This window comes from Xyrauchen texanus, chromosome 17, assembly GCF_025860055.1.
Source record: "Xyrauchen texanus isolate HMW12.3.18 chromosome 17, RBS_HiC_50CHRs, whole genome shotgun sequence".
Classification (NCBI taxonomy): Eukaryota; Metazoa; Chordata; class Actinopteri; order Cypriniformes; family Catostomidae; genus Xyrauchen; species Xyrauchen texanus.
In genome coordinates this window covers 12,327,525-12,354,166 of record NC_068292.1, presented here as the reverse complement: position 1 = coordinate 12,354,166, position 26,642 = coordinate 12,327,525, and the positions used below count along the sequence as shown (strand labels likewise).

Genomic DNA, 26,642 nt, shown 5'->3' with positions numbered 1-26,642 from the left:
TTCGAACTCGTCCCACACCTTTTGTGCTGCGAACACAAATAATGATCATGTGGCTTACTTAGGAAAGAATTGCTTTGTCTTTTATTAGAGAGTGTACAATGTTTGCTTGACGGGTGGAAAAATCCCATAGGCTTAACTCTGGAAAGTGATCAAAGTGATCTTGTCTCCGGATCTGATTGTCATAGAGACCTGGGTGTGGCCTCTTTTGACTCTGACATTCATTCATATTCTTGCTACACCCTAGCAAATGCCTAGCCATGCCCGAGCACCCAAGCAACCCAAATAGCAAAACAACTTATTGTTTTGTGCCATATTTCAGCACCTTGTAGAGACATGGGGATGGTCTCTTTTTACTTGGTTCAGTGTACAGAGGCCTTTGTGAGCCCCTGGGGTCCACAGCCCCAGAAATTAATTTAGCACTTTTCTACCATCGGGTCAAACAGTTGTGGGTATAGCACACAATTTTAATCATTCCCGCAAGTTCCATGTACATAGCGTGGAACATTCCTGCACACTTTTATTCACTTTATAGTGCAGCTTCAAATTAATTAACCAATAGATACAGATGAACAAATCAATAAACTTGGTTTTGTATCAAACTGTAATTCCAGAAGATATGTGAGTAAATCTGTCCCTCTCTCACACATGCAGCTGTCAGCAGTTTAATGAGCACTTGTTGAATTTAGTGTACGCGTGCGCAGTGTGGGAGTGCTTTGTCACTTAGTTACTAAATAATGTTACAGATATAGAAACCAGTTTAAACCGGTTAATTTGACATCCAAATGGCGTTATACCGTTTATCCGTTTATTTTTAATAAAGTTAGAGGAAAAAACAATAATACCCCTTTAAATCAAATATTGTCCCTTAATGGAAAAGTTGATTTCTGACCCTAGTTCTATCTGACCTGTACAGGAATTTAGAAAAATAGCCCACCATGAGATTTAGGGAAAATTTGGGATGTTTTAGTGTTTCAAGTTTTATTTCCGCCTAAAATACCACATGAGCTGTGCAAAGAGGAAATTCCTGCCCCATTTTCAGAAATGAATTTCAGGCCCCTGAGTTCACTACAAATAATGAAAACACACACAGGTCTTTGGTAGGGATGTGCAGAACAAATAATTCACTGACATCTAACACTGAGTCGACTAGCCTAAAAAGTTAGAAGCCTTCTGAAAACTGTCAAAAATCATTGTTTATTTGACCCATTTAAAATACAAAATAATATATAAAACTAAACTTAAATGTTTAAAAAAGTAGAAGAGTCTAATGGGCAAAAATAATGACCGACTAGTAAGTTCAGTATCGACTAGCAACATCTGTACCGTTTAGTCGACTAGTCTTGCACATCTCAAGTCTTTGGTCTGTCTGATTCATAGCTCTTGGACATGCACTCTTATTGAATGCCTTCTGGTCTGTAGTTCATACATTGGTGAAGGTTCCTCAGAGCTTTCAGAATTCTCTCTGGGCTGTGAGTTCATACGCCAGTGTACAGTTTCTCATTATGTTACTGTTGAGTCATGCCATGTCCAACTCTGATGCAGTGAACTCTCATTCTATTGTGTCTCTCTGTTCCAGCGTGGTCATAATCAGCTTTGGTTGTTGAGATATCTTGTTTTGGCTTTGGGCTTTTTTAGGAATGCTGTTGATTTGTTCCCTGCTGCAATTCTTTTAGCTTTTCATGTTATATTCTATTCTTGTTTGCAGCCTGCTCATTGGGGTTGCAGAACACACGGCTTTCAGTACACACACACACATTTACCGCACTCACATTATAGACAATTTCTGGTAAATTAACCAATTTGATAAGAAATCAGTTTACTTGCTGCTAAAAATGAGCATTTTGGATGGGAAAGTGTTATAAACTGCAGCAAAACTCAATGAATGTTATCAACACAAATATCGATCCTTCAGTGTATCAATCAAACAATTTCTGACTTGGTTTTCCATGCATCGTTGTTTTATTGTATTCATGTAAGTGGTTACAGAAACATGACATAGAACAGTGAAATCGATGATAACAATAGCTCCGTCTTTCCTGCACTCTGATCCATTATCTCACTGGAGACATATGACGTGAGCTCCACTGTTTTTTCTCATTAACTGTCGCTGCGTGAGATCGCTCTGAATTTGCATAAAGTTAAGCTGGTCTCAACTCTGTTATGTCTCTTGACATGCCCACAGCCTATCGCCATTGGTCGTTGTCACTCGAATCGCTGGAAGTCGCCATCTCTCATAGAAAATCAATGGTCTCCTGTTACATATAGTGATAAAATCGCTGACAATGTGAACAGGGCTTTAGAGTTTTGTGTTTTTTTTTGTCTTTTTGAGTGAGCTTTTAGGCCATCTATACAACATGATCACATGGGAACTCGATATGTCGCTGCCGAGTTTACAAAAAGCATCGGCCATCAGGCATTTTTTAATTGATTCAAAGATGTTTAACTTTGCCGGTGATTTGACTGACATTCCATAACTAATGAGCGAGATTCTGAGGTTGTTTTAACCTCAAAAGTTACATATTTCCTCCACTGTTAGGTTTCCTATTTGGGTTGGGCTGTAAAGTTAATGTGTTTTCCTGTTTTACTGTGTTACTATTTCTACAGCTAAAATCATCTCACTTTAAAACTCTCTTTTTATGCCACATTCTGGACATTTCACCCAGAAATTGGAGTTCACCCATGCCCATATATTCAACAGCACTTTCGACTTCGTTAAGCAAAAAACTATTTTAGTAGAAGAACTTTTGACCTACTGTTTCTGAATTCAATGTGTGATCTATATGCTAGTGTACTCCTTAACATTGGCAACTTTAACTTTTACGATACATATACATTTAAAATGGACTGTTTTCCTGAAAGAGAAAGATCAAGCAAAACTTTTGATGACTCTTGTACAGATTTTTTTTTATAATCATATCCTCTCAAGTACGATCTTTTACCATCTAGAAAATCATGCACATTGCTGTAACTTAAACTAAAGCAACATAAGATAAAAGGACAAGTCTTTTAATATGTCCCACCAAAACTACCTGTGCAAAAAGTATGCCAACATTGGAAAGAAAACTGCACTCCAAGCGATTTCATATAGTTTTTAACCTTGCAATATTGATCCAGATTTTACAGTATGTTTTTGTTTGTTGATGTTTCTAAAGCGCTCTTTCTATGTATCCCATTAGACTTCCCGGTGTCCTTTAAGCCCATACACAATGACAAACAACTGGATGAGCTGTAAAACTTACCTAAAGTTCAAACTTCTTTTTTAATTGCCTTCTGCATGTAAAACCCATACATGCCCACCGAGTTAACACACAATTAATGTCTCCTCACAAGTTTAAGCACTTATCTTCAGCTTAGCGTTTCCTTCTGCTTTCCATCAGGAGAACTTTGTGTCTGTGAACGTCCTCTTGGGCACCCCCTTTGCTGTTGGGGGGTCAGCGTAATTTAGCTCTCTGCCTCACTCACTCGGGTTCAAATTAATAAATTGAGGGACCCTTGAGTGTCTGGGGAGCTTTCAGCATTGTCTTTCTGTCACAGTACTGTTGAATGGGTAACAAAGAGTAAAGCGGTTTAGGCTTCACCAGGGGCCCCTAAGCCTCGAAGCTGAGATGAAGCATATTGTCCGTATGTATCTCTCTGTGAAATTAATGACAGGCAGATGCAGGCACAGTGAGTGGCTTTCGGCAAATGTAATTAAGAAATGATGTTCTTCAGTTGTCTAATCGGGCTCTGATATTTTGCACAAAATTAATAGATACAGTGGCAAATGTAATAATAATAATAATAAAATACACAAAGTGTGCCTCTTACCAGTTTTTTTCTTTCTTAGTGTGCATATGCCAGTAGTTCTTAACTGTTTTGTTGCAACCTGAAATATGTGTTACAAATCTGTTCTAAAACCATATTATTATGCATTGTTTTCAGCGTTAAAAGTGAACATTTCCCATTTCAGGCTGTGCGTCCAATCAGTCACTTAGGTTCCCCTCCAGACTACCAGTCTACATTAAAAATGTGTTCAGTTGGAACCATGTGGTTTTTGCTGTCCACATTAGGTTTTGTGCAGTTAATTATTGGCTGACTAGAACATCAAACCATCACAATCTAGTTTTCATATTCAGCCCATGTTAATATTTTTGCATATTTTTGGGCCAATGTAGTTTGTTGAAATTTGTTGAGTTTTCTTTCTGCTTTTAGGTCTCCACTCAATATCCTATGCAAAATCTAGACTCACTGGCAAAGACTATGATGAGCTTTATATATATATATATATATATATATATATATATATATATATATATATATATATATATATATATATATATATATATATATATATTCTATTAAAGTTGCACTAGCTAGGTATCATTGAGAAATACAAGATGGCAGGTCCCGTGGCGTGTTTTGTGAGTTAGTCGCTTGAGAAAAAAACAGCTGAAAAGCTTCAGGTAACGGCCCATCTCTTAAAGTGTTGCAATTCTTTTTGCACTTGTGCATCAGTAATGAAATCACACAGCATCCCGTGTTAATAAGCAATGAGGCTTCTTGAATGTTTTAGACCCCTCTTAGATCCTCTCAAATGTTTTGATGCATGTGACGTGGCTGTAACTCAGCTCAGACGAGTATGTACATACATATCTATTCACTCATATCATGCATACTATGTTTCAAACTGTTCAAATACAACATCTTGTTTCCAGCTGTCAGTGGATGAATGTTGTTTATCAAATTACTAATTCACATGCTGATGAATTAATCACATATCAATATTTCCTGAGAAAGGCCTCCAAATAAAACATATTAAATAATGATACATTAATTATAAATAATTATATTTAAGTAATTATAAATATAATATTATATATAATATTATAATAGTATAACAAATATTATAATAATTTAATACATTGCATTATTGTGGCAGATGAGTAAAGCATTGATTAGGCAATTCAAGCAGTGGTTTTACAAGGCAATATATTTAATAATTTCATAGATTGAACATGAGCCTTCATTGAATCTTTGGCCTACAATCTGTCTGAGGTTTGACACTCTATCCACCTGTGTTTGAACCAGGGATGTTAATGATTAATTGAAAATTGGTTAATGGTAGTTAAAAATGTAATCGATGAATCTTATCAATCCTCAATTAATTAATTTCAGGACAAATATGTTCAGTAATCATGACAGCAGATTTTGAAAATACTAGTCTAAATGTATTTAAACACACTGAACTAAGAATATTTTAAGAGGAATACAATGCCAATACTTGAATTTATTAAGTTTATTCATTTAAATTATATTTAAACAGTAGGCTACATGCATATTATTTGGAGTCCTCCACATGCTTTTTAGACGTTAAAAATGTATCAATTAAATTATCATTAATTTCCATGACAATCGATTATGAAAATGTCTGAAAATTGACATCCATTGTTTGGACACAAGAACACAACTTCATCTTGTGCTGTCCGCTATCAGTAAATGTGTTTTTTTTGGTCTGTATAGCTGCCTGTTGGCCTGTTTAATTGGTGCTTACTGCCCCTGCCTTCTGAGATCCATAAAAATTTAAACAAACCGCAGCTTTCACCTTCACAAATGCCTCTGGGCAAGGCTCCGTCCACTGGATCGGGTATGTGGCTCCCTTTAAGTTAGATGAGTCAGTGGGCTGGTGACTTCTGAATAATTGGGCACAAACTTTCTTTAATAGCCAGCCCCAGAAACTGTCTCACCTTCTTTTTGTCTTGGGTTTCGGGCAGGCCGCAACCGCTGTGGTCTTATAAATTTTGTGGCGCACCTGCCCATGACCCAAGTGGAACCCTGATTGGTGTAAGCCGAACGGTGTGGAGAGTTACATGAGGTTGTCTTCTCATTGGACATTGGTGTTAAGGCGATCTGCCAATAACCCTTTGTTAAATCCAGTGTCAAATAAAAATTAACCATGCCCAACCAATCAAGGTGTTTGTCAATATGAGGCATTGGATACACATAAAATTTAGACACCGTATTGGCCTTTCTATAATCCGCACAGAACTGGAATGAGCCATCACTCTTTGGAACCAGCACCACCGGGCTGGCCCAGTCACTGTGGGATTCTTGTTATTCAATATCGAGCATGGCTTTTAATTCCTGCAGAACCACTTTTTTTGTTTTGTTTTTGTGCTTGGGTAATCAGTAAGGACAACTGCATACCACTACCCTTGGGGTTGTTTCGATATGGTGTTTGAGGTTTGCATGACTGGGAAGGGTCGAGAACACGTCCGAGAATTCTCTTTGCAACTGGGCCAGGTCCGTGATTTGCGATGGTGAGAGGTGGTCTCCGCAAGTGACCAGGGTGCCACAATTGGCTTTTAAGTTCACCTCCGGCCCGAGTAGTTTTTTCAAGGTTTTATTAAACCGTTTGGCCAAGCTGTCCATTTGCGGGTGGTACACAGTTGTCCGAATCGATTTAATACCCAATTATTTGTTCAACTCCTGTAGTGTACATGACATGAAATTAGTGCCTTGAATAGTGAGGTCGGGAGATAATTCTGAAGAGTGCCTCCACAACACTGCATGCTGAAATGTTGTGTAGAGGATATCTCTATCTGGATATTACATTGCGTAGTCAACCAGAACCAACACAAAGCAATGCCTGCATGCCGTCCGCTCTAATGCCCCGATGAGGTCTATACCATTTCTTTCGAAGGGGACTTCGATCATAGGTAGTGGCCGTAAAGGCACTCTTGGGGTGGCCGACTGATTCTCCAGCTCACATTTACTTCATGCCACACACTGCGAACTCCCGGCCAATAGAAACAGGCCATTAGACGGTTTGTTGTCTTTTGTATAAATAAATAATAGAGTTTTATCTTCTTTTGTTTGAGCATCCCACATCACTTAAGACAACCAATCATTTATTATAGAAAAGTACGGATATGCAAGTACAATGTCTGGCTGAAAATGTTGGCCATCAATCACTCTCACTTAGTCGAAGGTGTTCCTAAAAGTCTCTTTTTACATCTGACCCAGAGGGAAATCACCTGCAGGGAATCCTGTAAGGGCTGGGGAAGCCAAGACTTCCCCCTCCCTAACGTCATCCTGACACAGAGTTGTTGTAGAAGGCCCCGGCTCTACCTCGTCAGCCAGCACATCACAAATCCCACACCGAGACGCTCTGCTACAGGACCCTTCCACACAAATTTCCCTTAATAAAGTGGAAAATGCTGGCCAATTCATGCCCAAAATTAGCGAATGGATGAGCCGGGAAATAACCGCTGCCTCGACAATATGCTTTTGTCCCCGGAATTGAATTGTCACATTAACTTCACCTTGTGACTAGGATCCAAAGCTTCATCTTGAATAAGGCATTGATGGATGGAGATTTGGCTGCAACCCGAATCCACCAAGGCCTGGTATGTACCCCATTAACATTCATGGGTATGTGGTATATCACAGCACAATTGGTGGTGACCTGCGGCACTTCGGGGACCCAAACCAATATCACCACCTCCATCACTGGGCATTAGTCCCAGAAATAGCCCGGCTCTCCACAGCCCAAGCATACTGGCCAAGGCTTCACACCCTCACCTGCGGAAGCGGATATGTCATCCTTGGGGTTAGAGTCAAGAGAGTGACTGTGAAAACTTGTGAGTTGTGCTGTCCCTGAAGCCAGGGATCTGGTGTAGGATAGATAACTGCCTGTTTCTGGGGAGGTTTGAGCAAGATTAGGGAAATGGGCAAAGAAAGAGAGGGAATGTGGGGAAGAGACGAGGGATGGGGAGAGAGAGATGTTGATGAGGATATGTGCCTGCCGGCCCCTGTATAGGCTGCCATTTGGTCCTCGGCCAACTGGACTGCCTCCGACGCCAGGCGATGGCACTGAACCCATTCTGCAGTTTTTCCTGGCAGCCATGCAGTGAACTGCTCCAGCACCATTAGATTAATCACCACCTCGAGTATGGGCTCCCCGTTGGGAAGCACCCACGTCCGACGGAGGAGGAGCTGGGCGTACATAAATAGGATGCCGATCTCGCCAAGCATGATGAACTGAATTGCTGGTGGTGGTGTTCAGGTGTGGCAAACCCGTTGGAGGATTGCTTTCTTCAGGTCCTAGTATATCGGGTAGTGCTCGACCGGCAGTTGCTGAGCTGCGAGCTGGGCTTCCCTGTAGAACAGCGGTAGCAGATGTAATGCCCACTGGTCTTCTGGCCAGCCAGAGGCGGTAGCAGTCTGCTCAAAGTGCCCAATGAAGGCCTCCGGCTCATCCTGGGGCCTCGTCGTGGTCAAAAGGAGAGTGAGTATGGCTGCTGCCCCTGGGGTGCTTCCCTGGTCTAACAGGCTCCGCAATGCCTGTCAGTCCTCATCTTGGGCCTGTAGAGCTCTTAAAAATGCTGCTGCTTGGCAAGGATGACTTCGCCCAGCAGTGAGGTTTCCATAGCAGTTCTTTCTCTGATTGCAGGGTTTCGGCACCAGTGAAACAATGTTTATAAAAGGAGAAAGCAGGTGCCTGTTGATCAGTCCACACATTGTGTTTATTTCTAATGCCAAAACAAAAACCACATTCTTGCAGCAACTTAAATCGGGTTTTTCAGGCACCCACACACACAAACACAGGACATGCATGTCAGTCTCTCTCTCTCTATCCATTGTCTGGCTTCCTTTTCAAATCTCTCTCACACACTCACTAGAACAAGAAGCATGTGTTAGACTCATAAATGAGTGACAATCCTTACTGTTCTCATCTTCCTATCTCGCTGTCCATTCACACACTAACACTCGACCACACCCCCCGCCACCACATTGATTTATAATACCTTATTTTTTTCCTTGTTGTTCGCTCTTTTTGAACACAGCATTTTGTCTCCATGACATTTTGCCATATTTGGCATACAAACACAATTTTCTTGAGCACCATCCTGTAATGAATGCATTTGACTGTGACTGTTATGCTTTGTAGTCAGAAGTGGACTTCGTCTGGAACGTGTCATATGTACACCAGCACAAGTTTTAGATTAAGACAGTTTGTTAAGATAAATAAATATCTCGAGACCCCTTCGTTGTGTTCCATTCTGTGAAAACCTTTTGGAAATATGTCTTGGTGTGTTGTGGACACAACCTAAAACCAGTGCAATTATGTTGGACTACAAAACAGACTAGTTGATTAGTCACCAGCTAGGCAATCCACCAGCAAGTTGATTTTGGAAATAAATTCCTTGTTGAACATTCCTGTTACATACCGTTGAAACTTAAAATCTCATTAATTGTTGCGTCAAGCATCTTGTTTTCTTTCTCTCTCACTCACTGAAATTGAGGCTACATTTTCCTGGAATTGTCTAAGGCAAGGCTAGTAGTAAATAGATTACTTAAAATGTAGTCTGTCTACCCTCCATGAGGGACTGCAATCTAAATTCTATAAAAAGCCTGTCGTGACCTGTCAGGGACCATATAGGACACAACAGAGGTAGACATGGATTGGATTTATGTGAAAACATTGCGTGGGGACTTCATGCCATTGGGATTACAATGAGTTTGATCCATTTTGCTGGGCCATATCACAATAAAGTAGGCCCCTGCAGCCCCATTTCCAGTCCAGAGGGCTTCAACCAAAAAAATAAGCGACATAGAGGGACCTATATGTGCGTGTTTTGTTTGAATGGCTCTATTAATTAGCTCCTCTAATGGCTGGTTTACTGGGAGATAGCTGTGTCCTGCTAAAGATCATATAATTTCAAAGTGATACACCGGTAGCATTTGAAAGAATGTATTTTTAAAGAATGAATTCAGCATATAGAAATGACAACTGCGAGTCTTCTACGTTTTTGTAACGCATTGTTAGGAAAATCTTTGTAGGTCCGGATTTGGATCTCTATTCCTTGATTCTGTTTGTATCATTGTTTTAGGTCATGCAGTTTATGACATGACCTTGTTGAATCTACATTACCATTAAAGCTTTGTTATTTAACATGTATCACTTTTCTTAGATTTTCATCATGCACAATGACAGATTAAATTTCCCAAAACTTACAAAGCTTCCCCTCTATTCCCTGCTTTATTTGCCTCTCATGTACTCATGTTTTGCTTTCACTTCCCTTTGCAATAGTAAACCCTTCCTCTTTGAAATGATACATACTTGTTATTCATCAAACCATTAAGAATAGCTTGAGATACTTGGGTTTAAGATTATGCATTTTGACTGGCTTATTGCAAATTGTGCCTACAAAAACACAAGCTGCCACATTGGATGAACATTTCCACCGAGCAGTTCTGGGATTACATTATCCGCAAATGATATACTACATGCAGTGCCACTTTATGTGTTGGTCAAAATGCTGTGACTTATAAAACAGGATAAATTTGCTGCCTACTGTCAGGAATATTTTTCATAATGGGACTATTATGATGCCTGGAAATATTGTCTTGGCCTCTCTATGCCTTTTTTTTTCCCTAGTACCAGATCGTGCTTGGTTTGAATGGCACCTTGGGCAACAAAGTGATTCTAAGATGCCTTATTTGGAACAAATTCTAAGGCAGAATTTTTGGTTTTCATTCAGTGTTGAAAAGTCTTGCTGTTTTTTTTTTTCTTTATTTCTCAGCATCTCATACATGAGTGTCATGGTTTTACAACACCTAAATACTAGACACCTGCATTCAGTTTTATTAATTGCACTATTTGTATACAATTTTACCCAATTCTTTAAACACGTATTTTAAGGTGTATCACATTTTTAGATTGTATTAACATTTCTCAGCAGGAAACCGATGGAGTGCGTACTCCAGGTAGGGAATGAGGTTTTGCCCCAAGTGAAGGAGTTCAAGTACCTCGGGGTCTTGTTCACGAGTGAGGGGACAATGGAGCGGGAGGTTGGCCGGAGAGTCGGGGCAGCAGGGGCGTATTGCACTCGCTCTATCGCGACCGTTAGTCACGAAAAGAGAGCTGAGCCGAAAGGCAAAGCTCTCGATCTACCGGTCAGTTTTTGTTCCTACCCTCACCTATGGTCATGAAGGTTTGGTCATGACCGAAAGAACTAGGTCGCGAGTACAAGCGGCCGAAATGGGCTTCCTCAGAAGGGTGGCGGGCTTCTCCCTTAGAGATAGGGTGAGGAGCTCAGTCATCCGTGAGGAGCTCGGAGTAGAGCCGCTGCTCCTTTGCGTTGAAAGGAGTCAGTTGAGGTGGTTTGGGCATCTGGTAAGGATGCCTCCTGGCCGCCTCCCTAGGGAGGTGTTTCAGGCACGTCCAGCTGGGAGGAGGCCTCGGGGAAGACCCAGGACTAGGTGGAGAGATTACATCTCCACACTGGCCTGGGAACGCCTCGGGGTCGCCCAGTCAGAGCTGGTTAATGTGGCTCGGGATAGGGAAGTTTGGGGCCCCCTGCTGGAGCAGCTGCCCCCGTGACCCGACTTCGGATAAGCTGTTGAAGATGGATGGATGGGACATTTTTAGCTTAACAGCATGCTCACAGCATTCTCTATTGCAGGGTTCCTCAGTTAGATTTCACCAATGGCCAAGTTCTGTCAAAAATACAAAGCCAAGGGCCACCGCCCTCGAAGTTATGACAAAGTGTCTGTGCTCCTGCTATTATTATTAGTAGTAGTGTTATTAATATTATTATTACTATTATTGATTTTATTGTTTTTATTGTTAAAAGTGTGAAAAGTCCTCCTCTATAGTCAACGGTTCATGACATGGCCCGCGGGCCACCTATTTATGAACCCTGCTCTATTGAATCCCATTGTAGGTCAAGTTTCTTGGGGAGCACTATATGTGTTGCATGTTTAATCGCTGCCTATGTGGAACATTCCAAATCAGTTACTTATGAGCTTCTGTTTTAATTAAATACTTCCTCAGGTGCTAGCTGCCTATGCAGGCAGTTGACTGTAATGCAGCTAACTGGGTTTTGGAACAGAACTTATATTAACATGCCCAGAATCATAGCTATTGCACATTTGGTTCTGCATCTGTTAAAGCTGTGGTTACATTGTGAAACTTTTTGGAGGCTCTAGCTTTAACCACATATTGAAAGGTGGCTTGAGGCCACTGTAGGTGAGCTCCACAAATCTTGCTTCTAGCTGAGCGCTTTTCCACTGCGTCATTGCTGGAAGGGAAGTGTTGCTGGCTGCTGTGCACTGAGGCTAATGATACTCCTCGTGGCAGTCGAGGATTTTGAACTCACTCCACTGAGCTCTTGGGCGCTCGTCTGAAATTCGGCAGAGATTTGGCCCAGAGCAGAGCCAGTGTTTCTGTAGCCGTTTGAACCCGGGCCGACAGGGGTTCATCAGCAGTGGTGTTGAAAGTTGAGACTACGCTCAAAGCACAGAGCTCCCGACCAGTTTGGCTATCCACAGAGTGAATTCAGCAAAACACAAACAAACAGCACAAACTTTTTCCATACAGCAGACTCATTCTCCTGTCAGTCGGTTATTGATCATTGTTCTGGAAAGCATGGAGAAAATTCATGGCCTTAGCGATTACATTTTTTTTTTATTTGTTCAAAATTTTATTATAAATGTATTTAGAACATTACACATTTATTGCAAGTCTATTTTAGGACAATTTCTGTGACAATTGAGCATTTTTTCTTCTGTATTGTGAACAAAATGTAATAATAATAATAATAAATATCATTCTTATTGCTTCAATACAATTTCTCAGCATGAAATTCTGAACAACCAATACTACCACAATATATTATTTCTAGAGCTGTCATTAGTTTAACACATTTAATTGCACTCGATAGCATTTGTTTTCCTGTAGGAAACTTCCAAGAAATAATAATAAAAATAAAGTGCGAATGAATGAATAAGCTTTTATGTGATGTATTACAGTAGGTTCATCAATTTATGTGGATACATTTATGCAAAGTTATTATTTTGAATTAACCAGCTATGTTAATGCATTACATCCAATAACTCTAATATTTACTCATGCATTTACAAATATGCTTTACAATTTAAATGATCTGTTTTAATTAAAAATTGTAATATGTGCTCAATTACAATGAAAAGAATAATATCACAATGCAAGTCTTGATGGTCTTAAAATGGGCTGCATTAAAAATGTGTAATTATAATTTGTGAAAAAAAAATATTACCTTGGAATTTCTTGACCATTTTCCTCAGATTCACACTAGGCCACAACTCCAACGTGTTCCATTTATATTTCACCATCAGAACCTTCTGGAAAATGATCTCTGGCCACAGCTTTGTAGTCTGTTAAGGAAACATCAAAGAGGAACAGACATGTTGATCTTGTTAACGGAGCCTTGATATCAGTCATGCTAAGCTCTGTGTATCTAATGCCCTCAAAATGCTTTACGATGTTTATAATCTACATACTGTTGATGACATCTACTCTCTCTCCCTGTCTCCCACAGCTGTTTGAATGCTTGCACATACTGCAAAACCAAGCACGCCAGGGGGGATCTGGCCAGTTATACCATAGAGGAACTCTTGGAACGAGCCAGACAGTCCTTCCAGGGTGAGTTTTGAGTCCAAGCAGGCTGCTTCCTCTTTCTCGTTTTGAGGCCTAACCCACCCCACACCAATCATTAAACCTAGATCACAACTGAGCTTATTTGGACTTTGAGGCAATAAATGGAGTTGTATGATGCGCAGTTACTCACATATAATTACAGGGTTCACCGCATCAGTCGCCAGAAATAGATCAGTTTAAAACCACTTGTGTTATTGTTCATGGCCAATCAGAGTGGGACATGTTTCACCATTATTTGTTATGTTTATTTTGTTTGTGTAAATCCCTGTAATGATGTGATTAAGCCATTCTCTTTACGAGACACATCAACAACAGATGAAAAGGATGACGTGTTTTTAAAAGCCTCTTTGAACCCAAAGCTTAAATCACTCATCACTTTGTCTGAGCTCTAGTACAGTGTATTGATTGGGGCCAAATCAAGGGCAGCTTTATTTTTCTCTGACACATGCTGATGTTTTTTTGTCTCTGAGATAATGCCCATCAACAGATGTGCCTGTGCATCTGCTTTGGGCTGCCAGCCATGTTTACACACACTGCAGCCCTGATCCCATCTCCCTAGGACAGGATTTGAATGGATTGGATTGATGGGATGTGTACCTCTTTGGACTCTAGAGTCTCTTTGTACGAGAGCTGGCTCACTTCATCACAGTTTTTATTGTAGAGCGCTGCATTCATTAGAGGTGTGCTGGGAGTGGATTGATCACTGCTAAAATCTCTGCTTAACTGTGTTTAGTGTTTAGAGCTCTGCAGCATTTGGATGGGCCACCAAACATGCAATTAGTTTCAAAGGATTGCACAATATTTTTGTTTGTTCTTTAAAGGGGTTGACGGTATTTTGAATATATTCACAATAAATATAGCAGGTGAAATAAAATAAAACAATTGCTAGTTCACCCAAAAATGAAAATTGGCATAATTTACTAAGCCTTATGTGTCATTCCAAACCCATATGAAGTTATGCTCTGGAACAAAAGTTAATATATATATATATATATATATATATATATATATATATATATATATATATATATATATATATAATATAATATAATTATAAAATATATATTTTTATGGTAATTTATATGCATTTTACGTGCTGGTCTAGGATACAGGTTTAAATCAAAATAAGGAAAAAAAATTATGTAAATAAAGATATATATATATATATATATATATATATATATATATATATATATATATATATATATACATATATATATAGTTCTATTTCCCACACTATTATCACAATATCCGGTCTGAATGGGAGATATTTTCGTTTGTGTGTTTGTTTGTTGAGTTTTTATTTATGAAAGAGCAAATAGGTGTATAATAATGTTAATATTATAGAGTGATTATTGACAAACATTCACGTTATTATTTATGTTTTGTTTAGAGCATTTGATCAGTAATATTTTTTAATATTTATTTGATTTATGGTAGCTGACTCGAAGTACTTTTGAGAATTTAGCATGTCCTGTGGCATGTCTTCCTTTTAAAACTTATTTTACAGCATTTTCTATTTTATTTATTTATTTATTTGTCTATTGCATGCAGTTTTCATGACCTAATAGTAATGGAAAAACTAAATGTAAAAATAGTTGTAAAAAAAAATAATATATATATATATATAAACAAATACATATTAATAATACAACTAAATAAATAAATCACTGCGGGGAAATTGTTCAATGAAAATGGTGACATTCTTAATAGAAATGGAGACCAGATATGTAAACATTCCTGCATAAATTCTAAGCTAAAATCCTGATAAGTCATTCATTTTACTTAATTATTTGTCATTCTAAAGAACAACATGCATGACATCATGGCTTTCAGGTTGTTGTGTAAAACACTAGGGTGTATTACCTCGCTACAAGCACGCCCAAATTGAACTGACACTGGGAATAGGCGAAAATATTTTAACAACGAAAACGTTGCACACATTTACTTACAAATACATAAATATCACAGTATACCCAGATCTAGATGGTTCCTGCTTGTGTGCGAGTCTGTAACTCGTGGCTCATCATCAGTTAGAGATGTGGAAGTGTGTGGGACATTAGGCCGTTGGTGGTCATACAGTGAGAGAATACAAGAGGAAGTTTGGGCTGGTTGAGTGTCAGTTGTCACATTTGAACATATTGAACAACATTTGTGTGTGTTTTTGGATTCGTGTCTTGAGTATTTCTGTTTTTTGAGTGTGCGTGGCCATAGTTGGGAGGCTCTCTGGGTAATTCTGTTTGTGTTTTTGTGACTTTCACAGATCCTGTTTGAGTTCTCGTGATGTGTCATTCACAGGAGCAGATACCTGTGGTCTATAAGTTCCTAGTTATTATGTGCTTATTATTTATGTTTTGTTTAGAACATTTGATCAGTGATTTTTTTTTAAATTATTATTTATTTGATTTATGGTAGCTGACACAAAGTACTTTTGAGAAGTTGGCATATGCTGTGGCATATCTTCCTTTTTAAAACTTCTTATACAGCATTTTTCTATTTTATTTATTTATTTTTCGAATGGGCTTTTAAACTAGAACACAACCACAGGATTTACAGCAGAATTATGTGTCAATGTCGGATAATTTTCTAACATCAGCATTTATAGTAAGAGTAAGTAAATACTTCACTTGTTGCAGTGTGTTGTATTAAAGAGACAGTAATACAATCTGCTTCTTACTTTACCAAGATTGTGACGATGCAATCTTTCTTGTCTCCATGTAAACCTCCGTTCATATATACCTGCATTACCCCCAATGATGCCTTTATTTATTTACAAAGGTGATGTTTCATAAACCATGCTGAATGTGTGATCTGCATGTCTGTTTACTATACACCGCTAAGAAAGAGAGAATGCTTTCTGATAAGAATGGAGAGAATAATGTGTTTACTATTTTGTCAGGATGAAACAAAATGCAGCTTTTGAAAGTTGAAGCAGCATTTTCCCAGCAGCTCTCTGCTCTCTGATGATTTTCTAAAGTTTGTGGATGCGTGTCAGATGGCGCAGAAGACTGTCCTGTCAGCGCCTAATTTCATTCATTCTTCCTGTGCAACAGTGTGTGATAAAACTTTGGCAAAATGCAATAAACTTTGTGCGCTTAAAACCAATGTGTTTATGAAAATGTTAATTAATGATAATAATATGTTGACATGTATTGCCAGCCTGTAATATAACACAGCATAATATACTACCTTTATATAGCTAAATTACCTGGAAGTGGGTTATATCGGAAGTGGTCCACATTCAAGTTTGATAATGGTGGCACCCTTGTTTCACTGAAAAATAAGGTAGTTACAATTGAAAAAAATTATTTATGTTTTCCCCCCACTTCCTTTGGCTTAAATTGGCTTATATAAATTTACAGGAGGCACACGCTCAACTCTACTGCAGATCCTCACACAGAAACAGATTGTGTGGAACAGTGCACACTTAATCATTGCGCACAAAACATGTCACTGGCATAATAAACACACGTGCAGATTTACTGTACAGAGAATGAAGACTTCACCCGTAAGCACCAGGCTTGTGAGAGATACGGGCAAGTTGCCTTATCTCTTTTTACCATCCGAAAACACACACATATGCACGATAGAGGCTGAAGGACCTGGCCATTCAGCAAGCTGTAGACAGGTATACTTGTAGAGACTGAATGGCAGCAGGGAATATAATAGTTTTAAGATTTTAAACTTCAGCAAATTAAATTCAGCATTCAATAAATCTTATATATGTGTGCATATTGTCTAATAACGCATTGGCAACATACAACTAAGTTTGATATGAATTGAATCAGCCCATTTGATCCTATCAATAAAAAAAAAAAATACAAAATAAAAATAATGTCCACTATAAAAAGCCTGTAGATTTAGCCCAAATTTTAATTACAACATGTCCACTGATTTTATGGCCTGTATGCAATCCTGGGCAAAAATGGGCCATGGCCAAAATGGCAAAACATGACACTTTTAATGGTCTCCAACTAAATTTACAGTTCTCAAAGACAGGAAAAGAGCCTACAAAAATCAAAGAATGTAAAAAACAAGACTCTTTCGAGAAGAACAACAAGAAGGTTATCTAATTCAGGTTTTGAATTCTGCTGACATATTTCATAGGCTTTGAGGATTGTACATTTCAGCAGTTGGTCATTCCTGCATGAAGAGTCTTTGGGCCTTCCAGATCCTTTCTTTCTGGCAACATCATCTGTTTTTCAAAGCGTTGACCTATTCTCTTAATAGCTAATAGAGAAATAGGGATTTTCTCTGTCTTTAGGGTCTAGTAAACTTCAGAATAGCTACAGCTGGCCTGACTCACTTCTTTACCTTGGGACTCACAACACTGCATATTGTAGATCTCTCCCTGCTCTTTCAGTCCTGGTTCCATTTATGAGCTCGTTATCAGGCCTTTGATGGGCTTCATCACGTGTTGCAGATCACCAACTAATGACTAAGCAAAAAAAAAAAAAAAAAAAGAACAACATTCCAGAAGATATTTTTGGGATATTTTGTACACCCAGACACACCAGTTAATCATTATCATGATTTTAACTGTGCATACAAGAAGACTATAAGTGAATTTCCTTGTTTCCTGCTTTTTTCCAAACAGTTCACTGCAGCAAAAGTTAATGAGCATCAGGAGTATATATTTTTTTTTAACTCTTGCTAATTTCCTGTCCAATGATTTGTTGTGGAGACCATTAATAGCTTAATGTTTTTCCATTTGGGCTTGGCCTAATTTATAAATTTTTTTGATTAATGCCTGCACAAATGTTGAAATAAACATTTTAACATGCACATACCCTCTTTAAATCATTTAAATAAATGATGACTAACCATATTCTTTCAGACAAAAATATGACTATGATTGATTTTTTTTAAATATTTGTTGTAATGTATCATGCACCATAACTTAATCCCAATTCTGAACAAAAATGCATTAAATTGCATACTACTAACTGTGGCTTATACTAGATAAAAAAAAGAAAAATAAAGAAAAAAGACTAATAGTGTCCATACCATATACATGGAATTGACAGTACCATGCGGAGATGGTGTTGAAGATGCTTACGAGTGGAAGAAGAACAAGTACTCTGAACTGGCAACTGAAGCTGTCCAGAACAACTGGAAGACCAAGATTTTCCCCGTAGAAGTGGGATGCAGGGGATTTGTTGCTATGTCTGAGACCAGTCTATTGAACAAGATAAGGGTGAGTTGTTGCTCCCTCCAAAAAGCAATCAAGTCCTTGTCAAATGCAGCAGAAAAAAGCAGCAATTGGATTTGGGTTAAAAGGAAAGACAACAACTGGGCTGCAATATGAAAATTGGGGGGTATCACCGTTGAGCCCTTTGGAGATGTCGTTGGCTTATCAATTAAACACCAAATAAGTAGGGTGCCCACATGACAACCCCAATGACGCATGTACCCTGCATATACCACTGCCAACATTGAGCGTGCTTGATTACCAAAGGTATTGAAACATCAAGTCCTATTAGCCCTACTGAACTTCACATGCTATTTTAAGTGTGCTTCGTAAATATATACTGCATAGTAGAGTGAGCAGTATGATAGTAAAACAATCTGAACATACACGTTTATTGCATGCTGTATACTGTTTCAAGTACTATTTCTCAAAACTAGTGTGCATATGTACTTTGTATGAATTACATATTATGCTTGTATACCATTCTGTCAAAAATGTTCTTCATACTATTTCACATACATTTTTTTTTAAATATTGCAGTGTACACACTACCTACTGTATATGTCCTAGAAGAGTAAGTAGTATGCTGTTATAGCTTTCTAAACATTAACATTTATTGTTGCATATTACTCAGTTTCATGTGCTGTTTAATAATATTAATAATACAATTGTCCAGTAGTATACAGCTCATACTGTGCAAAATGCAGTACCCTAGTATTTGTATTTGAAACATAGCCAGAGTATGTTTAGTGAGAACACTGCAGCAATTTCGCCAAAATAGGAGTCACCACCGGCTGTCACAAGCACTTGTAAGAGCAAAATCGATGCTCATTGGTGAAAACTGTGCAATATAACTCACCTAGTTGCTCATAAAACATAATAGTTGCTTGTTTACATAATACACACAGAGTCGACACACATGTTTGATACACACCTTCACAGGTTGTCCACATAAATTGTCCCATTTGACAACATGCTTATTGAAATATGAATGTGGAAATAAAGAGCAACTCTTGTATGTTTACACAGTCTTACCGTATTCCGCTAACACAAGGTGATGATTGTTAAAAGAGATGACGGTAAAAGAGAAAACGACTGTGAGATGCCAGCTGGAGGCCTTGCATTTATACACAACAGTAGAACTGGCAAAATAAACAAGCCACTTAATAAATAATAGCATGAATAATGCATCTGCTGCCTCAAAGGCAAAATGTGTTATATATGTGTTTGCCTTAAGAGGAGCTACATTCCGCTATATTCACTCAACCTTCTTTCAATGCTCATCATCTTCTGACGAGCTCACAATGTATCATAATTCTCAGCAGTTTAACCAAAGTAAGGAATTATTTCATTTATGCTGAACTATGAGAATATTTATATGGATTTATTCAAATTTGATTTGATGTAAATAGCAGTTAGCGGCTGCCATTTTAAGCAGGAACATTTCAATTATCTAAATGGCAGGGGGGATAACTCCAGGCGCTTGCTCTCTCGGTGTCATTTCCTCAAATGAAGACATTCACCAGAACGTGAGCAGAGCAGAACGTGAAATGAGAGGGTGGAGGTGTAAGTTGCTCTGCTTCATTAGCAGAGGACAGTCACCCCCCCATACCCCGTCTGCCCTTCACAGGGATAAAAGTAGGGAGGGAACGAAGACATTAAATATTCTATGCTGTTCATGAAGATTTTTGTCCTATACTGTTGCATTCACTGGTTTGGGTTGTGTGCAGGGTGGCCTACCATCTTACACTTTTGTTCATGTTTTTAGCAGTAGCTTTTGTACCAAAGCAACCTATAAAGAGCATTGCAAAAGTAGCTTATGTTAACGTAATTACAGTATATGGGCAAGTTGCGATAGATAGCTATCTTAGATGAGAAACCAACTTGAGAGATAGCTAAGAATCAACTCTGATTCCTTTCAATTTCCCTTCTGCTAAACTTTAAAATAGATCTACAAATAAACTCAGTTACATGTGGTAGAATGGTAAACATTAAGGTTAGATTTGCCTTAAAGCCTCATGGTCTTAATTATATTTGTACTTCTGCTGGTCCTCGCTTTCGAAGCGATTTTCACAGGCGATTTATTGATCCCTGCTGCACTGGCTGAGATGAACGTATCGACAGCATGTGAAACGAGCTTGTCCACTGATATGGCACTTTAAGAAGTTATCATTTATTTAGCTTTACTCATTTATTCATGATCATTTGTAAGCCTGTCGGACACCAAGAAGGTCTCATTAAGAATTTGTTCGATCTGACCAGTTGTCAGGAACGGACCTTGCATCCCATGCTTTTGAATTGGCTCTCAAACCCCTGACATCATGGAAATTGAAAGACCATACACATATAAAGATTTTGATCCAAATCAGACTTCATTAGTAAAAATCATTTCCTTGAAGTATTTCTCAGAAATCGTTTTGAGACGAGCAACTGCTTGTTATGCATGAGTGAATCTGCCTTACTCTTCACATAAGCAATGGCTGTTTACTCTTGCATTCAAATAGATTTATAATCTAACTAAGAATCACAATAATCATTTTCTGAGTGCAAATTAAGTTTGTTTTAACCTTCTTTACAGGATGTAAAAAATAAATACATTTTACCTTTGCTGGACACTTATGGAAATGCATGGAAGTATGCATTTCCATATGTCTCGCCCAAATTTACTTCAGTAGGAAATACATCAACTCAGGAAACACAACTGCTCTCAATTGAGTCAAGTCTTTAAAAGGGCATTTGTGGGTAACCTTCCTTGATTAACGATACATCGCAGAGTGCCCAATGTTTGGTGGTTTGCTATTTATACCAAAACACTATTTGAGTAAAAGCACACAAAGCTCCCAATGCCCAAAACCAAACCATGAGGCCTGTGGGTTCTATAGGAACGTTGAGTCATTGGGTCTATAAGCTCAACATATGCTCCTCTTAGGCCTAGGAGTTAGTGGATGGGCAGTAAAAGTGCTGTCATAGTGCTTTAGGGCTCGTTTGCGCACTTGAGACTAATAAGATGTGGTGTGAGTTGACTCCTGTGCGAGTTGAGTCCTCTGGGAGTTGACTCTGGGTCAAGTTCAAGAGCTCCACTTCCAACGTGATCCCGACTGTGAGTCCAGCAAGGTTCAGACAGGGTAAACAGCCCAGTTCACTCCATCTCTGGTTGGCTGTGTTATCTCATTTCTGCATTGCTGGCTGGTCTGGGTGCTTAGCAGTAAATGAGACACACATGGGAAATGATGGGCCAGGCCTGAGACTGCCAATTCAAGGCCTGCAAACAGATGTGCCGGATGTGTAAACACAGAGAATAAGAGCTACAGTAAAGTGGTGACAAAAAGGTGACGTGTGCAATTTTTCAATGTTAAATACGTTTTCCAATCCAAGTTTAATATGCAAAGACAGCCATTCTTTTAGTGCTGATTATTAGACCATTTGTAGGCTGATTCTCAGAAAAGCATAAACTGTGCACTCAGTGTGTTTGCAAAACCCAAACACACGTGACAAAACAACACTGGTTCTACCAATGTCATGGCTTTGGGCCGAGACTGTTTTTGTCTTTAATCTATAAAGCCAAGTTTAGGGTGTGTTAGTTATAGAATCATGACAGATGCAAATTAGTTCTGAATATAAGTTAAGTTGTAATGGATGCAGTTCATCAAATGAACTATAGACATGTAACATTAGCAGTTGATAATCAGAACATGTCTGAATGCTTTTTTGTTTTCAAAATGTCTCTGCTGCTTCATGTCACATTTTAATACGTCTAGTCTCAAAGCCAGCTGCTTGAAGTGTGAGTTTATGAAATAGTGCTCATGACAGTTCTCTGTTGGATCTGTGGATTGTCTTAATGACAGCGTGTTGAAAGCTGCTGCATTAAGAAGCTTGTTTAATATAAACAGACCTTTACTATTTCAGCTTGAGAAAGCTCGTAACTCTGTTATAATGTACAACTGTAATTGGGTGTTTCTTCAACTATTGTAATTCTATGTCCTAGAGGTTGATTATTTGCAAACGTTTTTATTTTTATGTGAAAGCCACATTAAAACTGTTTCAGACAGCATGGCGCATAGTTTGTGTACAGCACGTGAGCCTGTTGTGTATTTAAAGAGCATCATAAAATATTTGTCCAGTGTGAGACTGATGGTGTGGTGCTGAAGGTGGTGGGAATGATTGGCAGTTATGTTTTCATGAGTTCAGAAGTCTGATCGCCTGGGGGAGAAAGCCGGTTGGTGTGGGTCCTGATGCTGTGAGACCGTCTGCTCGATAGTAGCAATGATAGCAGACGATGGCTGGAGATGAATTATAATTTGGTATATGTGGATATTACATTTGTTTAGGGCTGTCACGGGTACTTCATTAAAAAAATTATCACAAATTTGCAGAATCGACAAATTAAAAAAATAAGACTGAATCGATTCAATGCTCGGACAAGGGTGTGAACATGTGACGACAAGAGGTGCCAGCTGTGTGAGAGCACTTCACTTTAGATTTTAAAAACAATGCAGGACCTACAAAAAAAAAAAAAATAGAAATGCAATCTAAACCTATTTATCTGAAGAATAATTTGCAATACATATGCTTTTATGAAGCATCATAAAAAAATTACTTGAAAAAGATATCCTTCAGACTTGATTAAAGTTACACACGCAGTTATGGATGCACACACACATTTTATTCAATGAATCTGAATGAATCCAGATGATCTTAGAAGGCTATTTTCAGCAAAGTATCGTTTGATTCTGTTTAAACTAATTACAATCTGAATGTAAATGCAATCTTTCTCCTAATGAACATTCGATTTTGTGATGATTGTTTAAAAATCAGATCGTAATGTCCCACTTCTGATAAATATTTTATAGTTTATGGCCATTATTACAGGTAAAACTCAATGTGGGAATCCAGAGTATGGAATATATTGAATAAAACCACAGGTCTGTATGCTGTCAGTCAAAGCTCAACATGAGTCTGCTGTTAAAGCCACAGCTGTGCGTCTCGTGCCACACAGTCGCAATATACAGTGCATCCGGAAAGTATTCACAGTGCTTCACTTTTTCCACATTTTGTTATGTTACGGCCTTATTCCAAAATGGTTTAAATTCAGAGTTGTCCCGTAGCCACTCCTTTGTTATCTTGGCTGTGTGCTTAGGATCCTTGTCCTGATGGAAGATGAACCTTCACTCCAGTCTGAGGTCTAGAGCGCTCTGGAGCAGGTTTTCATCAAGGATGTCTCTGTACATTGCTGCATTCATCTTTCCCTCAATCCTGGCTAGTCTCACAGTTCCTGCCGCTTAAAAACATACCCACAGCATGCTGCCACCACCATGCTTCATTGTAGGGATGGTATTGGCCAGATGATGAGCGGTGCCTGGTTTCCTCCAGACATGACGCTTGCCATTCAGGCCAATCTTGGTTTCATCAGACCAGAGAATTTAGTTTCTCATGGTCTTAGAGTCCTTCAGGTGCCTTTTGGCAAACACCAGGCAGGCTGTCATGTGCTTTTTACTGAGGAGTGGCTTCCGTCTGGCCACTCTACCATACAGGCCTGATTGGTGGAGTGCTGCAGAGATGGTTGTTCTTCTGGAAGTTTCTCTTCTCTCCACAGAGAAATGCTGGAGCTCTGTCAGAGTGACCATCGGGTTCTTGGTCACCTCCCTGACTAAGGCAATTCTCCCCCGATCGCTCAGTTTTGGCAGGGCGTCCAGCTCTAGGAAGAATCCTGGTGGTTCCAAACTTCCATTTACGGATGATGGAGGCCACTGTACTCATTGGGACCTTCAATGCTGCAGAAATGTTTCTGTACCCTTCTCCAGATCTGTGCCTCGATCCAATCCTGTCTCGGAGGTCTACAGACAATTCCTTGGACTTCATGGCTTGGTTTGTGCTCTGACATGCACTGTTAACTGTGGGACCTTATATAGACAGGTGTGTGCCTTTCCAAATCATGTCCAATCAACTGAATTTACCACAGGTGGACTCCAATCAAGTTGTAGAAACATCTCAAAGATGATCAGTGGAAACAGGATGTACTTTTAGTTTTTTTTTTTATACATTTGCAAAGATTTCAAACAAACTTCTTTCAAGTTGTCATTATGGGTTATTGTTTGTAGAATTAAAATAAAAAATAAAAAATGTAGAAAAAGTGAAGCGCTGTGAATACTTTCTGGATGCACTGTAAAACTTTACAGGGTATGTGGCAAATGACAAGCTTTTGTGATCTTTTGTGTTTAGCTCAAGTGCAAAAATGATCACAACTGTTTCAGCTCCGTGCAAGAATGAAAAAAAAGTTTATTGTGAACATTGTGTTGTTCCATTTTGCATGCAAGCGATAGTAAAATTATATATATATATATATATATATATATATATATATATATATATATATATATATATACACATAAATAAATATATACATAAATAAATATAGTTTTTTTTTTTTATAATAGTTTGATATCTCCATAAAATAGTTTAACCATATATTTACCACAAGATTGGTCGGCAGACCTTGTTTCTGAAAGATTATTCTATTTTCATGGTCCATTTTCTCAAATTTGAGTTCTAAACTAAAATGAAATGTTGAAAAAATTTCTAATTTGCATAAAACATTTTTTTATAGAATTTTGGCACACCTGGAGAATTCAATCTCTGTCAGATTGTGTTACATTTTTATATATATTATAGATCTACTTTGGGTGTCTGTTTGCTTTCGATATTTTTTTGCACAGTTATTTAATCGTAAAATACATCTAAACTAATATTTGTATTTTAACATTATATTATATACATTATTTATATATATATATATATAGAGAGAGAGAGAGAGAGAGAGAGAGAGAGAGAGATAGATACTGGTATATAGATATATATATATATATATATATATATATATATATATATATAGAGATATAGAGATATAGAGATATATATAGATATGTATAGATATCAGCTGGTTCTAAGTAAACGTCATCTTTTGTTTAATACCTGCACACCCAAAGGGCTGTTTTGGGAGATTAAGAATAGGTGTGCATGTATGGTTTTAACTTTGTCTATATGGATAAACATAGTAACGTATGTGCTTTAGTCTTCTGTTTGAATACAAAAATCGAGGGTGCACCTGTATTTGTTTTGATGTTTAACTATATGTGCTGTTTAACAATTTGAAAGAAGCTATCTGTGAATTTGAGTGTATGTGTTTCTTGTTCTTAAAGCCTGCAGACAAGGTTAAACAATCCCAGGTTGAAGTTCACAAACAGCAGTGGGGCTACATAAATGAGGCCAGCATTAATGCATTCTTCTCTCTAATATTTACACACTCGCCTGCCTTGAGCCCTGGGCCCACCTCTGCAGGCAGCTGTGCTTATCCGCCTCCCACACACATAAAGCTGATATATGACCCTGCCTTTCCAATGCAGCCCTGACATATTCCACTAAACGGCCAATGAGAAGGGAGGGTTAGAAAATTCTCAATAGTTATTTCTGCCTTTTTTTTTTTTTGGGGGGCCTGCATCCTAATTTTTACATTACATTACACAACACTGCACAACTTTTTATTTCAAAAGTGATGGTGCATCACAAGGACACATTGGGGAAAATATAAAATAAAAGGGTTAGTGGAAGTGATGTGTCGTCATGTGAAAAAGATCATCCTGACACAGCTACATTGACAACCAATAGCTTAAGTATATATCAGGCATTTCCTGTTTCAGACCAATGGAAGATGGCATGTTTGGGAGCCAGTATTTAGAAGTCCATTATTGTGTAGTCATTATTGTTGAATTAACGTTTGTTGACGGTGGTGGCACAAATGACAGACTCCAACATAATTTTTTTAATTAAATTTCTTTGCAATACACTCTTGACACAGGAATCAGTTGAGCGATCAATTTAAATCAGATAAGTCCAGTTGTGCTCTCGGAAATGTATTATATTCTCTATGACCTGGTTTCCACACCATTAAAACTCTTCCTATGCGTTTATATCCGCCAAACGGTCTGTAAGATC

At 38.4% G+C, this 26,642-nt stretch overlaps 1 protein-coding gene across 1 annotated transcript in view; it reads left to right on the top strand.

The window, feature by feature from the left end:
• cdkal1 (CDK5 regulatory subunit associated protein 1-like 1) overlaps positions 1–26,642 on the top strand; it is a 508,818-nt gene that overhangs the window by 231,949 nt on the left and 250,227 nt on the right. The window contains exon 8 of the mRNA XM_052147039.1: positions 13,344–13,447. Within this exon, the coding sequence (XP_052002999.1) occupies positions 13,344–13,447 (104 nt within the window). The remainder of the gene's footprint in view (positions 1–13,343; positions 13,448–26,642) is intronic.